General features: G+C 38.5%; 1 protein-coding gene across 3 annotated transcripts in view; it reads right to left on the bottom strand.

Annotated features, from left to right (window-relative positions):
• Nucleotides 1-644: 644 nt before the first annotated feature.
• The window catches only part of opn7b (opsin 7, group member b), a 101,565-nt gene continuing 86,016 nt past the window's right edge, over nucleotides 645-16,193 (bottom strand). For all 3 annotated transcript variants that reach the window (XM_082519064.1, XM_082519065.1, XM_082519063.1), the window contains 3 exons: nucleotides 15,147-15,274; nucleotides 7,338-7,672; nucleotides 645-7,232 (listed from right to left, as the gene is read on the bottom strand). In XM_082519064.1, the coding sequence (XP_082375190.1) occupies nucleotides 6,732-7,232; nucleotides 7,338-7,672; nucleotides 15,147-15,274 (964 nt within the window). In that variant the 3' untranslated portion in view covers nucleotides 645-6,731. The remainder of the gene's footprint in view (nucleotides 7,233-7,337; nucleotides 7,673-15,146; nucleotides 15,275-16,193) is intronic.

Here is a 16,193-nt window from a genome sequence, read left to right as displayed (position 1 = left end):
TTACTAACCTCCATGTTTTTCTACTGAAGATGAATGAAATCCCCACATAAAGACAGATATATGGAACTACTACCATATTATGGTAAATGGCCTGTATTTGTATAGCGCTTTACTAGTCCCTAAGGACCCCAAAGCGCTTTACACATTCAGTCATCCACCCATTCACACACACATTGGTGATGGCAAGCTACATTGTTGCCACAGCTACACTGACAGAGGCGAGGCTGCTGGACACTGGCGCCACCGGGCCCTCTGACCACCACCAGTAGGCAACGGGTGAAGTGTCTTGCCCAAGGACACAACGACCGAGACTGTCCGAGCCGGGGATCGAACCGGCAACCTTCCGATTACAAGGCAAACTCGTGGTTGGTAAGATCCAGTAAGTTAAAGTGAGGTAAGGCTCTCCAGGAAAAACACCAGAAAAGCAGTAGTGATCAGCAGGGGCTTGTGGCTATCCCGTCACAACAAGAAGCCCTGCCTATGTCTGATGCCTGAACTGCACTGGACCCAGTTTCAGTGTTTATGGTTGGAGGACTAAGTTGTGTCTTTTAGGGCTCTGTGTATAGTATTTAAAAGTAGTTAAAGAAAACCCCAATTAAATACCAAATAATATTTATTTATCATTCCATTTTACTTCTGAACAAATGATATTGCATTGGCTAAATATATGTTACACTTTTTTAAACAATCTTTAATAATTTTAAAACAAGAAACAAAAGCTGTAAACATTTTCACAGTGCATCTGAAACATCACTGACAACAATGAGAATAATTTAATACATCTAACGCATTTGTTCAAGCCTATGTAGTTAGACAGAATTGTTTTCATATACATACATACAGACACACATATACATATTTACACAACACATTCAGCTTTGTTTGTGTCTAAAAAGCTGAAGAAAGGTGCATCAAAACTCCTGGTGTTTGTGTACTCATGAACAAAACTGCATCTCAGAAAATAAAAAGGGAAACATGGACTGATTTAAAGACTTGGCTGTTTTAGTCAGAAAATTCTAGTTGCATTGCTCAATTACATTAATCTTTATTTACAATGCATTAATACAGCTATTATAACATAGTGCAAACAGAATGTAACGTAATATTCTGACCAAGCATAGACTCAAAGGTCTTTGCCATGTTGCCAGGCTGTATCTTGACAGAATATAGAGATACAGAAGATACAGATACAGAAACCTTCAGAAAGAAGGTTAAGATTAATATGATTAGCAAAAGTTTTAAAACACTCTAATGGTGGGAACAGGATTTATTAATGCAAGGACTAACTATAATTGCACCAAGCTTGAACTTTTTCAGACAGCTCAGACATATTGGCACTAAATGTAACCTCCCTCATTGTAAAATGCTCATATAAGCTTGTTTAACAACATTAAAGCCTTCAAAGTACTTAAATCTTTCAATTCAAGTTCACCAGATGCATGCACATTAACATCATTATAGATAAGTTTTCCACTTGGATAATGGGCTTTATATTATGGCCAATTGAATATCCAGCCTTTTTTCTCTTTTCTATAGACATTAGAAGGGGGAAAAGGAAGTAAGCAGCTCGTTTGGACTGAAACTTGTTTGGACTGCATTTAAAACATCAAGAAAATAAAAATCATCACCATTTCAAGACACTGCAAGGTGTTGCTCCATCTCTATTTTCATGTTTTGACTGATATTTATAATAACATACATCACAATTAGGCATTTGTACAAACACGTATTATCTTCATCCATGCAAACAATCGACATGAAATCCCTGACGTCAGATATATACAATGCAATATTATTTGAAGGAGTAAAGTCAGTGTAGATTACCCAGGTGAATGGCTAGTAGTACAGACTGCACACCTAGGTACTTGCAATATTTGTTCATAGAGTAGAACAGAATAGAAAAAATAGACATCAGAATCAGATTTTCACAGTTATGTTTCCTGTTTTGAATGTCCTTTTTTTGCCCAAAGACTGTGGGCAAAACAGAGCCTATCAAGCACTGGACTTGAAGCCGAGTCTTTGATATGTTGTTTTTCATTTTCTTTTCTTTTTTATTATGTTAACCTGGATATTGGTAGAAAAATATGACAGTCCAAGACAGTATTTTTTTGGCTTTGACAGTTAGTGTAAAGGTGACTGTAACCTTTGGTTGCAGCATGACAAGCAGAAACTTCACACACTTCAGTTTTTATACTACTTTTCTCATGTTTAAAATGTTATAGTTACTATGAAACCACCATCATTAGTCACATAACAGAAAAATAAGTACAATCATTTGTTTCTTTCTAGGAAATGTTTACCATACCATCCTGCACACAGTTCAAAGGCTTTGTGTCACTTATTTTTTTCCAACCTGGAGGTTGTGGAGCAAGAAACAGCAATGAGCTGCTTACCCTGAACATCCAGGAAATCTTTGATATATAAATGAAAAGCTGAAGATAATGTTGTCTACAACATCCTCATAAAAAATAAAAAACTGACTCTATGAGTCCGTGGAGAGCCTGTTGTTGTCTTTGCAAAGGGAGCAAGTTTTCACATGTACATGAGTCAGCTGAAATAAACTCGAGCTCCAGACGGCCCGAGGCTTTCCTCACCTCATTTCACAGTTAGCTCCAGGTTCAAAAGATTCTCAAACTTGAACTTCACAACACTTGACGTGTATAACTCTTTTAATATGGCCAGACTCGAGATTTTCCATTGCTTTTATTCTCGTGAAACCTCACAAAATAGTTTTAAGAACAATCAGAGTTATATCACAGCAAATACTACAGATCTGGGCTTTGTAAACTCTGAGCTGAAGGTTGCCTGGGGTTATCCCACTTTAGAGACTGAAGCAGCTGTCATTTGGTGTTCAGCCAGGAAACAGCACTGCAGTAGAAAACGCAAAAGGCTGCACTGTTGGTGGTGTGTTGCATGAGGATGAAGACGCACCAACCTAGTATCATATCGCATTAAAGTACCTCCTGACTGATCTTTAGTGTCGGTGTGGGAGAGAGTTTTTATGCGATGCAGAAAGTGTTGACCTTATTAGCTTTGATTAGTCGCATAACCAAAATGGATACAATCATACTTATGGCCTTCCCTTATCTTAATGACATTGTAGTTAATGAATATTGTAGGAAATTATATATTCAATAAACTAATAAGATGTGACTAACTAATAAATAAAACTAAACTAATCATAAAGTCAGTAGTGGATCTGATTGAGTAACATATTCATGCAAAGCTGGTTTAAGTAATAGATGAGTCCCATCAGATGGCAAAAAACTGTGAAGTAATTCCTAACACCGAGACAAAAGTTAGAATTACAACACTATGAGACATGCTTCTGCAACCTACCTCTCTCATATTCTGCATTGCTGTCACATATTTAATGAGTATCTAGTGAGTTATCACATTTAATCACTATTCTGCCCTAACTTGTGTCTTTTCTTTGCAGAAGTAATTTCTTTAAAGGTGGAGAATCTGGCACTCGTTCATATCTGTGACATATATAAGTAAGTATGACTTACTTTAATTTATTCAAACTCCCTGGATTCACAGTGCTCATACGTGTTTCAGAAAGAATTCTGCTAATATTTTAAAAAATTCCTGGATTTGAAATAGTTAATAAGTTTGGCAGTGTTTTTTGGGACAATTTTATTAAAGCTGCTTAATAAAATAAATTGGACTTCCCCCTCCTTTTCTTTCCTGGCTTGTCCAAGGTTATACAGTTTACTGCCTGTGCACAGTGCCAGAGCAAGTGAGGAAATACTGTGCAGCTGCTGTTTTCGGCATCATCCACATTTGAATAATATTGTGTGCAGCTGTGCATATTCATTTTCATATTCAATAGACCTCACCACAAAGTTTTACATGCACAACACCAAAAAGAGAAGTACATAATTCTGCTGAATCTCCCACGTATCAGTGTTCTAGCCTCAGCAAACTGAGCAATGCTAATGTCAGCCTGAACACAACTTAAGTTCACAACTGAGAAATAAGCCTTGAGCTAACAAGCGTCTAAGCCCAGGGCTAAGTGTCTTGTGAAAAGCCCATGTGGAGTATTATAGTTCAGGTGGTATTAGTAATTTTGAATCCATTTCTCCATAAACTGTCCCGACTGAGGCTAGAGGAGTTATTGTAGCAAACAGCAGAATGCACCACATGTGCTGACCTGGTTGTTTTGCATGACTTTAAGCTAATTATTCCATGCCAAACTGAACGTGAAAGCAGAAAATCTGAAATGCTTTTGTAGTTTTTGTGTGTGTGTGCGCGCTTGTGTGTAAACTGCACAGAACTGCAGTCTTCGGTCTCAGCCTTTCTGTAAGAAAGGAATCATGGTATCAAAGTCATGCCAGTTAATCACAAGTTGCACTCCAGCACATCCAATTAATTTTGCCCATGGCAGGTCGTTTTGTACTTTTGAGTTGATGGCCTATGCTGTCGGGAGGGAGGTGGTATAAAATTGCTTGTTGGACAAACATTTCAGTTAACCTCATCCATCCTCACTATGCTTTTTTTTTTTTTTTTTAATTAAAATAATGTTGATGGGTGCTGAGGCAAAGCCTTGTGTCTCTCACATTAAAAACAAGCAAAAGAAGTACTAAAGGCAAGCGTTCTATCCACAGGCAGGCTTTTTTCTCCCATTTTGTTAAAATGGCTCTGATTAAAAGATCGCTCAGCTTTATTACAATTTTGGGTCTTAGTCTCATAGGTTTGGTGCTCAGTGAAGCCAGTAATAATAACACACTAACTTGTTTATTTGCGGAAATTTGGAACAGGACAACATTTTTTTAGTACCCTGATTAAAGCCTCTTTCCAAGCCCTAAGGCAACCAAAGATAATGAAAAAGTTTGTTTTCCTAAAGTGCTTGTTTTAAACCAAATAACCATCTCACTTTTTCCTTGGCTAGTTGGGCTACATTGTAGAGATGCTTCTGTGACATGAAAAAAAAATCCTAACCCAAAATATGAAAAATAAGCTTTTAAGTTCTAAATGCTGCAGGTGTTTTTTTTTTTCATTTTATTTATTTATTTTTTCTTCTTCCTTTTGAAAAGAATGAAAATATGACCCAGCTCTGCCACCAAAGGCAACCTTATAATCCCAGGCTCGGAATTCAAGATAAATAAATCATCAATCAGCCTTTTAATGAGTCTTTTCCACAGTTAATGTCATAAAAGATACTAATTCATTTGCAGCAGAAATTCTGCACAAAGAAATGTCTTTTTGCTCTTTTAAACTGGTCTTCAGAAAGTGCTAAAACCACCCAAACAGAATCACTGACAGAGTTCAATGTAGTTCTGATCACAAACAGTTAGTGTCCATAAGTATTTGGACAGTGTTTTCTTTCTTTTTGGCAATTTTGCCTCTGCACACCATCACGGTGAGTTTTAAATCAGACAAGAAGTTTAACAAAAGTAACTGCAATAACCTAAAGTTTAAGTTCAGAAATTACAGTCATTTTTATTGTATTGTATTTTATTTTATTTTTTTTTCAACTTTATATGTCCCTCAATTTTAGAGGCTCAAATGTAACTGGACGATTTACTGTCAAAAGGTTTCATGCCCAGATGAGACCTGTTCCATCGTTACTCTACGACAAATTAAAATTGATGAAAGAATTGGAGTTAATTGCTGAACATGCTTTTTGGTAGCTGTTCACTCTAAATGTTGATATTTTCTTTGTAGATTAGCCTAAAAAGTCATATAAAATCTATCAGAGAGATAGTCTAAGGAGCTTGGAAAGAAAGTGGCTGAACTTCTTTAAGTTTTGTGAAGATGTTGCATGAAGACTTTTCACCTCTTCAGTTCTATCAGAAAAAACATTAGGACCGGTGAAATCAACAACCTGGTGACGTCCATGTTCTAGATTTCAGCCAATGATTGACTGCAGCGTATTTTCATCGAAGTATTGAAAACAATAAAATTATGTTAGTTAGTCCAATTACTTTTGAGTCACTGAAAAAGGGCTTATTATAAAAAATGGCTGAAACGCCTAAACAGCTGACACTCTCCACTCCATCAAAATCTTCTTGCCTGGACAGAGGTGACTAGGAAAAATGGAAATAGAAGACAACATCTCCTCCTTGCAGATGTACCTTCTGGACAAAAAGGTGGCTCACCAAGCCAAATCTTTCCCTAAGTGCTTTGTATTAACACCCAAAGTGTCTGCTTTAACTATAGGAGTAGAGGTTTTGATTTCTCCTCGACAATGAGGTGAAAGCACTCTTTTCATTTTAGATACAACAACAAAGACAACAACAACAATAACAACAATAACCCTGTGGTCCTTCAATTTGAGGCATACATAAATACATAATATTTAAATACAGTACTCATAATAAACAGATAAAATGTGGTTCAGGGAGTAGGAAGTTTCATCGTCAGTTCCTCCCTCCAAGCCCAGCGTAAAATGACTTGCATGGTGACTCTTCAGTCTTGGTTTACACTTGAACTGATCACATAGTTGCTGACACTTGTTCATTTGACCTGATAAAATGCTGATGCACACACCAGTGAAATGTTTGGCTTGCTTATCCTCCTGTATTGGCTTTTAACCACATATTTTTTTGGCAGTATCACATATTTGAGGCATGAAAGTAGTTTTAAACTTTTTATTTCTTTTAAATCAGTCTTACCATTTTTGTTTGTTTGATTGCATTTTCACTTTCCCCCCAACTTGCACTTACTGTTATTTGGGCTTCATTCGTGCCACTTTTTGCTTCATACTTCATTTTCCACTTGTTCCTCTAGAGAAAGTCACTCTGCATCTCATTGGAGAGCTGGCTGACAGCCACTTCACTGTGTACGGATCCTTGAAGAATCCTGGCGGTTTGCTGAGGACTGTAGTCTATACAATTTTCTCTATTACCGTTGTCTGTTTCTGGGCAAGGACAGTGTCTGCAGGTCCTGTGGTTCTCTGGTAACCCATTGGATAACCTTGTAGAGTTGCATTCTTCTTTGTGATGGGACTGCCTGCAAATTCCCTTCTCTGCAGAGCCACCCTGGCACAAACATCCACAGAGTCTCCTTCTGCAATTCGCCACATCTCGACACAAGGACTTGCGAAAATTGGGCTTGAAAGCCAGGTAGACGATAGGGTTGTAAAGGGTGGAGGACTTGGCAAAGATAGCTGCCACAGCAAAAGCTATAGGTGGTACAGTTGTTGAGTTACCAAACGCTGCCCACATAGACACAATAGCATATGGACTCCATGCTGTCAGGAAACCGATGCAAACTGCCACTGAAAGCTAAAAAATAGACACAACACAGCAAATAAAATGCAATGCAAACATGAATTCATGAAGGAAATAATATTTAGTATAAGTCATTTGAAAAGAAAATAATGCACGTACCTTAACGATAAGCGCTTGTGCATTGGTGATCTTGTTCTGTGGGGACATATGCTGCTGCACAGCCTGGTGTGAGCCACGGACAGTCAGCAGGATGAATGTGTAGGAAAGAAAAATTATAGTGCAGGGCAAAATATAGCAGAAGAAGAAGAGACAGATGATGTAGCTCATAGCTGCAGAATTATAGTTCGGCGCATGCCAGTTGATGCAGCATGCTGTACCATAAGGCTCAGGCCCGTACTCTCCCCAGCCCGACAGGGGACCGACAGCAAAGACTCCAGCGTAGCACCAGATGCCTGCAACCAGCAGGCATGCATGGACATATGAAAACTTGTTACCTAAAGACGAGTGTGAGAAGGCAGAGGGAGGACAAGAGAAAAGAGTTTTAGAATTGATTATTGAAGATATAGTAGGCTCCATTTAAGATACACTGTGATTTATTAACATACTACAAGTAGTACTGCACTTATCCAGCAAATAAGGGGCTCAGAAAAAAATGCCAAAACAACCCTGGCAACTAGTGATGTGCGATACCACTGATTTCCTTTCCGATCCGATACCAAGTAAAATTCAGGGTGGTATCAGTGATACTGATCCGATACCGATACTTTGTACAAAAACATATTTTATTTATTGTATCTTTTACTGTATCTCAAATTATAGCTTCATAATGATTACGGGACATCAGACTACTTGTTCTTATCGCTTAATAATGCAGAATTATCATATAGAAATAAAAAAAAACTGAAGTTGTGCCTACTTGAAAACATTGCCTGTAGCACTAAAGGACTCCGTGAGAGACGTCTGTCTCCCTCTAGCACCACCTGTCCCTCTCCTCCTCTTCAGTTCGCCTCAACATACACTCGTCATATTCTGTGATACGATTTACTGTGAGGTGTTTGATGAGGTTAGTGGTGTTGCCACAACACCTCACTGTCTTGCCACATGTATCGCAAACCACGTCTCGGCTGTTTGTGGAGGTAAAATACATCCATGCATGACTCCATTTACGCTCAGTCATTGTTGTGAGTGCGCACGCCAAGGGGCTGCGACACATTTATACAGCCGTATTTCACACATGACTATGAAAGGCGGAACATGAAGTAGTTCCTTCAAAAGTAGACAATTATATAGTTTCTTTCCACTGTGTTCCTGTTAAAGATAAACTACAAATTTACCCTAAATTACCAAAATATCGATATTTTAATATGAGAATCGATTCTAGAACATAAATGACTGGTATCGGAGGAATCGATATTTCAGTATCGATTCGCACATCACTACTGGCAACACTCTTCTAAAGTTGTTGTGAGTGAAGTGAAGATGAGAACAGAGGAAACCTTACTCATGACACCACACAGCCCCTTCAGCAGGATGCCAGCCCTTTTTTATGGTTCAAGCTGATGGTGGGGGGTCATTTTGCCCCAAGGCACTCACTCAACTGTGTCAGCAATTACAGTTGGCTTTTATCTGATTTTGGCCACCCCTTTCCCAATCAGAACTCCAGCTATCCACGTGGCACATGAAGGAATTATTATTTCTAAGAAAGTCCTCAACTCTCCCTTTTATAGTCTAGCCCACTGGAAGCTATTAGAATCATTCTTACATAAAGTAGCGTGAGACCAAGGATTTCTGAGGCGCAAATATGTTGGAGGCTTGCTCTGAGTCAATAAATTACACTTATTCTTGGTCTAACCTTCTGCTAGCAGATGGGATAAGTTGGTGTGAAACTCCTGTCACTGCATGTTTGCAATTATTGTCTGGATCCAAACATCCACATTGTTTTGTTTGTGTGCTTGTTTGACTAGGAGGGCTGTGTAACAGTGTATAAAAGCAAGAAAACAACACATTTGAACAAAGTTTCTTGCAGGAAAAAATATATGACAGTGTAATTATTTGTGCTCATTTGCATTTCAAACACATTTGCTTGTGAAGCTTGTAGTCTCTTGGCTTTTATTCTCTGCATTATAGACTGTGCGCCACTGAAAAACAGACAAGAGGAGCTATTTCATAACACAGCCTTCAATTATAATGTGCCTATTAGCCAAAGTTAGGACAAATCCTGAAATATCTGCATCATATACTGTAAGTGGACACTTTTCATTAGATGTATATAATCTCCACCTGCATCTCATAACTCATCCTGCAGCACTACATTAGTTTTGTGCTCTCTGTGCTCTTTTTTCCATTTGTTTTGATTTTGTTTCTTGAACAGCTTGACCTGCTTTTCTATTATATTAAAGTACTAGAACATGCCTGTTAGGCAGGGTTTTACTTAGTGGACTATAAAGATGATCGATGCAGCCCCCAGTTCTGTGATCCCTGCAGTGTGTATGGGCAAGTGTGCAAAGGATATAAATGAGAATATTGCTTAAATCTGGCACTTAATCAGCACACCCATTCATCGAGTGAGGATAGTAATAAGGGTTCCTAATTAAAACTAAATTACAGGTTATCAATTAATTTATGCCTGCATATTCAGTGTTTTTTTAAATTATGATTTATGAATTATAAATTATGAATTATAGTCAAGTGCTGCTTCGGATTATCAAAGTTTCAAATATTAAAGAAAAGAATGGTTTAATGAAGCACATACAAGTAAATGATAAGTCTTGAAAATTAACCTTTATCAACCATGAATTCAGTGCTTTTTGGATGTGCTAACGGTGTATTGAAATGTTACACTGATCCAGAATCAGCCATTTGTGCTGGTTTGGCTTAGTCATAGATAACTGTGTAGAACAACAAATTCTCAGAGCCCACAAAACGTAACTGTGCTTTTTAACATTTTGTGGAGGAGTGCAGCAGCAGAATTTCCCTCAGTTTATAGTGTCCCATAAAACCCTTGGTTTCTATGGATTCAAGAGGAAAGGGCACCATATTACCATCAGATTTGTAGCAGTACAAACGCCATCATGATGGTGAGAACTAAAGAGGTAAAATCCAGGATTAAAAACAAAATGCTAACTGTGAATAATTAATATATATGACACAATGAAATTTTAACTGGTTTATACTGTCCAGCTACACAAACATGAATGTTGCAATAAATGTTTCTCTTCCCTAATTCTGTCCCTGTTTTGAGAATTTAATTTCAAAACTTCAGCATTTCTAAATCTGGTCTTTTTTTCAATAATCAGTCTACTTTTACTCTTTTACTGCTGCTAATTAGCAAATAGCTGAACCCTTTTAGTTGTGACTGGAAAAAATCTCATTATTCTATCTGAACTCAATGGGAATTTTATCTAAAACTTTTAGACTATGGATGCAAACCCACAAATAAAAGAAGGTGAGTAGAAGTATGATTAGTGAAGCTTCGCATAGCAATAACACTAAGACTCTATTGGTATATATTGAAAAAAATTACTCACTTTAACCTGTGTAAAGAGCTGATGCTTTGAAGACGAAACTATTATTATTATTATTATTATTGTTGTTGTTGTGCAGCCAACTCTATGATTACCTTAAGTACTTGTATGAATACGAAGCAGACCTTGAGTTAAGCTAATACAGATAAATAATAAAGAAACGGTGAAGAGGTTTGAAAGTGAACACGTAAGGACCATCGTAGCTGAACTAAAAGAGCTTTCAGACAAGCCTGGCACACAGTTTTGAAAGGTTGAGATCAAGGAATCAACACCTTGATTTTTAACCCAGAATAAAGATGCCTTTGATGCTTTCACGATATTTAGATAACTGAAATACTGAAATGTTACATTCATTACAGTTTTTAAGAACAATTACCAGTTTTTCTATAACATCTGAAGTGGTAAAAATGCACATGTGAACAACTAACATTTTAAAACACACAATGAATGACAGGAAACACAAACTTTTATGTATTACAATTATTTGGATTCATTCAATTCATCTATAGCAGCCTTTCTTGCTGCTAAAGCTGCAGTCATTAGTTGTTTTCGGACAATGACACATTTCGCGTTGTAATTTCTGTCTTTGTACACACCAGAGTGGATGATTAAATAAATTGTGACAAAAGCGCAGACTTTCAGCTTTAATTCAAGGGGCTTAACAAACCATTAAAATAGTACAGCTATTTCTGGCCTTCATAATCTTCAGTGTAACTACTAATATAAACCTTGAGGAAACCCTCTTGTTATCTAGTCATGAAGACATATATTGACTATAGACATATCTTGATTATAAACCTTAACAATGACACGCAAACTACCGTGGAGATGGAAGAGTTTTTCTTAACCATGGAAATAATTCTGTCATCACGCACTTTAGTTCTCTTCTGTGGTCTCTCGTGCCTTTTGGTTGTCTGGTGGTTTATTTCGATTTTTCAACCTATACAGTGGGGCAAAAAAGTATTTAGTCAGCCACCGATTGTGCAAGTTCCCCCACTTAAAATGATGACAGAGGTCAGTAATTTGCACCAGAGGTACACTTCAACTGTGAGAGACAGAATGTGAAAAAAAAAAAATCCATGAATCCACATGGTAGGATTTGTAAAGAATTTATTCGTAAATTAGGGTGGAAAATAAGTATTTGGTCACCTCAAACAAGGAAAATCTCTGGCTCTCACAGACCTGTAACGTCTTCTGTAAGAAGCTTTTCTGTCCCCCACTCATTACCTGTATGAATGGCACCTGTTTGAACTCATCATCTGTATAAAAGACACCTGTCCACAGCCTCAAACAGTCAGACTCCAAACTCCGCCATGGCCAAGACCAAAGAGCTTTCGAAGGACACCAGGAAAAGTATTGTAGACCTGCACCAGACTGGGAAGAGTGAATCTACAATAGGCAAGCAGCTTGGTGTGAAAAAATCAACTGTGGGAGCAATCATCAGAAAATGGAAGACATACAAGACCACTGATAATCTCCCTCGATCTGGGGCTCCACGCAAGATCTCATCCCGTGGGGTCAAAATGATCATGAGAACGGTGAGCAAAGATCCCAGAACCACACGGGGGGACCTGGTGAATGACCTGCAGAGAGCTGGGACCAAAGTAACAAAGGTCACCATCAGTAACACACTACAACGGCAGGGAATCAAATCCCGCAGTGCCAGACGTGTTCCGCTGCTGAAGCCAGTGCATGTCCAGGCCCGTCTGAAGTTTGCCAGAGAGCACATGGATGATACAGCAGAGGATTGGGAGAATGTCATGTGGTCAGATGAAACCAAAGTAGAACTTTTTGGTATAAACTCAACTCGTCGTGTTTGGAGGAAGAAGAATACTGAGTTGCATCCCAAGAACACCATACCTACTGTGAAGCATGGGGGTGGAAACATCATGCTATGGGGCTGTTTTTCTGCCAAGGGGACAGGACGACTGATCCGTGTTAAGGACAGAATGAATGGGGCCATGTATCGTGAGATTTTGAGCCAAAACCTCCTTCAATCAGTGAGAACTTTGAAGATGAAACGAGGCTGGGTCTTCCAACATGACAATGATCCAAAACACACCGCCCGGGCAACAAAGGAGTGGCTCCGTAAGAAGCATTTGAAAGTCCTGGAGTGGCCTAGCCAGTCTCCAGACCTCAACCCCATAGAAAATCTGTGGCGGGAGTTGAAAGTCCGTGTTGCTCGGCGACAGCCCCAAAACATCACTGCTCTCGAGAAGATCTGCATGGAGGAATGGGCCAAAATACCAGCTACTGCGTGTGCAAACCTGGTAAAGACCTATAGTAAACGTTTGACCTCTGTTATTGCCAACAAAGGTTATGTTACAAAGTATTGACTTGTATTTTTGTTATTGACCAAATACTTATTTTCCACCCTGATTTACGAATAAATTCTTTACAAATCCTACCATGTGGATTCATGGATTTTTTTTTCACATTCTGTCTCTCACAGTTGAAGTGTACCTCTGGTGCAAATTACTGACCTCTGTCATCATTTTAAGTGGGGGAACTTGCACAATCGGTGGCTGACTAAATACTTTTTTGCCCCACTGTACATATATCACACAGAACCTTTGGGGATGTATGATACAGAATAAGAAAAAAACCCTTCTGCAACAGTAATTTTTTTTGGTCTTCTTAGAGCTACGCTGGAATTAAGCTATATCTACACTGGAAGCATCATACAGCCAGCCCTTTGATTCCTTGACCAAGTCAAATAAATAAGGTAATGCTAGCTAAGAGGCCAAATGTGGATATCAGATATGACTTGTTCATCCTAAACTGTAACAAGAATGGAACAAAGTATTGAATCATGTCATTCAATGAAGAAAGAAGAAATATCTGTTAAATGTGCAGGAATGAAACAGGGAAAAAAGAGAGATGCATCAGTTAGGTCTCATTCCAAGGGCATGAAACATTGATGTTGTGTCAATTTGGTAGCATCTCACAGATATGCGCCACGTGTCATTTTTTTTGTCAGCGCCTTATGTGCACAGTCTAGGCAGCAGTGAGACAAACCTCTCACTCACATGCTTGTAATAGACTCCTGCATATCATTTTAATGGAAGGGGTAAACACGCATTGAGGTAATTTCCAGTGCCAAAGCCTATTTTCTCTATCTTCGCCCAAGGAAGTACTCTATACAACACAACCTAACCAATGAGTTAAGTCCATCCATTCATTCTTCCACTCAATCAAATTCAGGGCTGGAGCCTATCCCAGCTGTCTTAGGAGAAGAGGCACCCTGGGCCTGGACAGGTTTCCAGTCTGTCACAGACCTAACAGTAGATTGCTCACATTCACACCTGTGAGCAATTTAGATTTACCAGTTGACCCCAATAATTGGATGTCTTTGGACTGTGAGAGAAGCCAGAGAGAACCCACACAAGCACAGGGAGATGCACATGCAAACTCCACAAAGAAAGGCCCTGGCCTGATGGTGGAATTGAACTCAGGACTGTCTTGATGTGAGGCACCAGTGAGTCAGGTGAGAATAAAAAATAGCCACAAATGAAATAAATAAAAGGGTTAAAACAAAGCCAAAGCTCCAAACTCAAATATCCAAAAGGAGTATAAACAAGAAACTAGCATACTCCACCACCACTCCTCTCAATGCAGACTTTTTCTAGTAACATCCAATAATGCTGCTGTTTTGGCAGCCACTTAAAAAGCAACAACGACAACAAAAAAGAACAAAACAAAAACACCTTCTGGGTTTGTTTGTGATGTTATCTGCGTCTAACAAAAGAATATTACTTGATGCACTGCAATGTGTACGTGTTGGTAGTGTATGTTGTCTCTCTATGCTTTTCTTTCTCTCTTCTTCTCATACTCCCCAATGGCTACAGCAGATTGCTCTCCCTCCCTGAGTCTGGGTCTGCCAGAGGTCTCTTCCTGTTAAAATGAGTTCTTCATTCCCACTGCTGCCAAGTGGCTGCCGGGATAGTTGGATTGTTAGGGGGCCTTGGAATAATACTGTAGAGTCTTTAGTTACAATATAAAGCATCGTGAAATAATTATTGTGAAGTGATACTGGAAAGAGGCAGGGACACTTGCATCTTATGCCAACTGCATCCTGAGAACTCCCATAGAGAAACAGTTTGACACAGCAAAGTGGTTCATGTGAGTGAGTGAGCATAAGTTTGGTTGTGATTCAAAATGAGTTGCAGAATGAAAAAATGTTAAATGGAAAACACCTGAAAAGTTGCAAAAGGTTTCTGTAGATCATCCATGGAAAACAACCAATAATGGAATTACATTTCAAGTAAACTCACTGAGATCACACAGAATCTTATTTCACTGGTTTCACAATAACCCTAAACAACCATGTCTTTGATTTTCTTTATTGCCTCAGTTTGGGTCATTCTCGCGGGTCACTAAATTCCTTAGTGTTAAAATAGTGCATTGTTTTGCAATGTAAAGCATTAAAAACTGGTGTTGTTACCGTAGTTAGGACAGCAGACCTTGAGCCAGCAGACACAGGAGAGCACTGTTAGGTTGGTCAGACTGCACAGGCCAAACAAAACACCACAAAAGGCATACACAGTACAGGCTGTCTCATTAAACAACCACCTGAATGGAGAGAGAAAGAAAACAGAACATGTGTTACTGTGTGATATTAAGTGAGAGTTTGCCTGCAAATTCCCTTTGGTGAATTTCAGTCAATGAGACTGCAATACATTTTCTGGTCTCCTGGATCATATTCAACTGTAGCATGCGGTGAAGCACTCTGACCCAATAATGGTGCATATGACAGCTATCAGCAGCAAATGGTCAGAGAATAAGACAGCAGGCAGACAATCATAGGAAGAGACAGAAGACAGACAAAGGTATTATGTAGGATGCATGAACAAAGGAGACATAAATGCTTTCCACATTATCTAAAACATTTTTATCAGTGCAACACATAGAAAATATTACAAAAATAGGAAACATGTTATTGTCCAAAGCTCAATGACAGTGGAGTTAAAAAGACATTTGCATTGTTTATTGTTTTTTGCACAAATACTACTTAAAATCATACACCTGGAAACTTCACACAGAGTTAAACTGAAAATTCTGGCTTTTCATCTGCACTACACAGGGCCTTGCTATGCTACTTGTGTCTTTTTCAGCATTTTGTCCAACCTTGAGTAGCATCTGTAGTCATCTTTTCAGGCTGCAGTTGGGCTCAACAACCTTGTAAAGCCTCAGAGGCAAAACTCTGGCCAAAAAGTGAGAAATCACTTACTGCTTCTTCCCAAGGTCTATGCTATGAGCACACAGCAAGAATTACAAGCAAAAATGATCTCAAAATTAGAATATCAACGTTTTCATAAATGTGGAGGGTTTTTTCAAATTTTGATTGCTGAAGTGACAATATCAGATATACCATTAATGTGTTGCAAATCTAGCATGATAGTATATTTCCACCTCCATTTTATACAAATGGAAAAATCACAAAATCCTTTAAAAATGCATTTATTTGTATTTTATCTGTCATATCCACAAA

Source organism: Aulonocara stuartgranti (assembly GCF_965226115.1).
Source record: "Aulonocara stuartgranti genome assembly, chromosome: 20".
Taxonomy (NCBI): Eukaryota; Metazoa; Chordata; class Actinopteri; order Cichliformes; family Cichlidae; genus Aulonocara; species Aulonocara stuartgranti.
The sequence above is the reverse complement of the archived record's forward strand: the minus strand, read 5'-3'. Positions and strand labels throughout refer to the sequence as shown.